This window comes from Myotis davidii, unplaced genomic scaffold (genome assembly GCF_000327345.1).
Source record: "Myotis davidii unplaced genomic scaffold, ASM32734v1 scaffold212, whole genome shotgun sequence".
In the NCBI taxonomy this organism is placed as follows: domain Eukaryota; kingdom Metazoa; phylum Chordata; class Mammalia; order Chiroptera; family Vespertilionidae; genus Myotis; species Myotis davidii.
In genome coordinates this window covers 1-1426 of record NW_006283435.1, presented here as the reverse complement: position 1 = coordinate 1426, position 1426 = coordinate 1, and the positions used below count along the sequence as shown (strand labels likewise).

Sequence of the window (1426 nt, the reverse complement as noted above, 5' to 3'; positions counted from 1 at the left end):
GCAAAGCATTTTCACTTCTCTGAAGATCTCTATTTTTTGCCTGCCCATCCCTTGACCCTCACCTTGACCTGTCTCTGGAGCCCTATCCTCCTCCTGCCCTATTCCCATTGATGATGGCATCTGGTCCCCACCCCCACTGGTCAGTGACCCTGTTAGGACTCTCTCAGCAGTTCCATCAGACTGTAACAGGTGATGCTCAGAGATACATCCCTGACCCCAGGTCTCCTGGGAGGCATGGCCAAATGAGGCCACAAAAGCTATCTGGGTCTTGCCTGAAGGTCTGAGAACCTCCTGGATTTCACCTTCTTCTGGAGGCACAAAAGCCCACCTGAGAGACAGGGCTAGTGGAGGTCAGGAGAGAAGACTCTCACACCTTCCTAGGAAGGAAGAAGAGAGGTCTTTCAGCAACCCACAGTGCTCTGTGTGTGTCTCTCTCTGGAGTGCCCATGGGACACCGAGGCTCCAGATCCTATGACAGCCAGGTCTGGGGTCTGTGGCAGAGAAACCCTAGATGGAGAAGAACCCAGGTCCTAGAAAAGATGAGGTTTGCTGCACAGGAGTGTGGGGACTGGATAGGAGATGTCACATAGACCGTGTCCTTCACCCCATGGTTCTGGAGGACCTAGTTGCTCAGCCCTGGATGGGAATTCTTCACCCCATGGTTCTGGAGGACCTAGTTGCTCAGCCCTGGATGGGAGGAGAGGGGAACCCATCTCTTCCTGCTTGAGAAGAGGGGATACATGCCTGCTCATCAAGCTTGTAGTTCACCCATGTCTCTCTTGTCGGCAGGAGAACTGAGGACGAAGACAGATGTGGTTCGGGCGGCTGTTGTGGGAGCCAGTGTCACTGCACTGCTGGCTGGCTGCATCTGCCTCATCTATTTTGTGTGAGATGGGACAGGTGTGGGCCAGAGGTGGAGAATAGGGACTTGGAGAGGTTGTGAGGGCCCGGAGCAAGGGTAAGGGTTGCCGTGGTGGTGAGAATCCAGCTTGTAGCCACCGAGCCAGGCTTGAGTTGGGGGTTGGGGGAGGTGGGGAGAGAGACTTTGTTCCAAAGTCTTGTTATGAAGACTCCTAGTCTAGCCCCACCCTTGACCTTCCCTAGTCACTCAATCTAGCCTCAAAGAGTGACCCTGTGTCAAAGACCCTGGTGTCTCCCAACAGAGTGAAGACCCGCAGGAAGAAAGCCAGGACAGCAATGGGCATGGACAACATCCACACTGCCATGGGGCCAGCTTCCCTGGTGAGTAACATGGACATGCTGGCATGCAACCCTGCCCCCACTTCCTGGGTGGCCTACATTTGCGTTCCATTCAGCGTGAGTTCTTCACCTTTCCACTCCTTTGGAAAATGTAGGTTTTATTATTATTCAGGTTTATCAGGCCAACTGACATACTTGTCAATTTGTTCCTCACAGTTCCCAAGAG

At 53.5% G+C, this 1426-nt stretch overlaps 1 protein-coding gene across 1 annotated transcript in view; it reads left to right on the top strand.

Annotated features, from left to right (window-relative positions):
* The window catches only part of LOC107183013 (myeloid cell surface antigen CD33-like), a gene marked incomplete at its 3' end in the record, with an annotated part of 3115 nt that extends 1873 nt beyond the window's left edge, over window positions 1–1242 (top strand). The window contains exons 3-4 of the mRNA XM_015563629.1: window positions 790–886; window positions 1164–1242. Of these exons, the coding sequence (XP_015419115.1) occupies window positions 790–886; window positions 1164–1242 (176 nt within the window). The remainder of the gene's footprint in view (window positions 1–789; window positions 887–1163) is intronic.
* Between the last annotated feature and the right edge of the window lie 184 nt (window positions 1243–1426).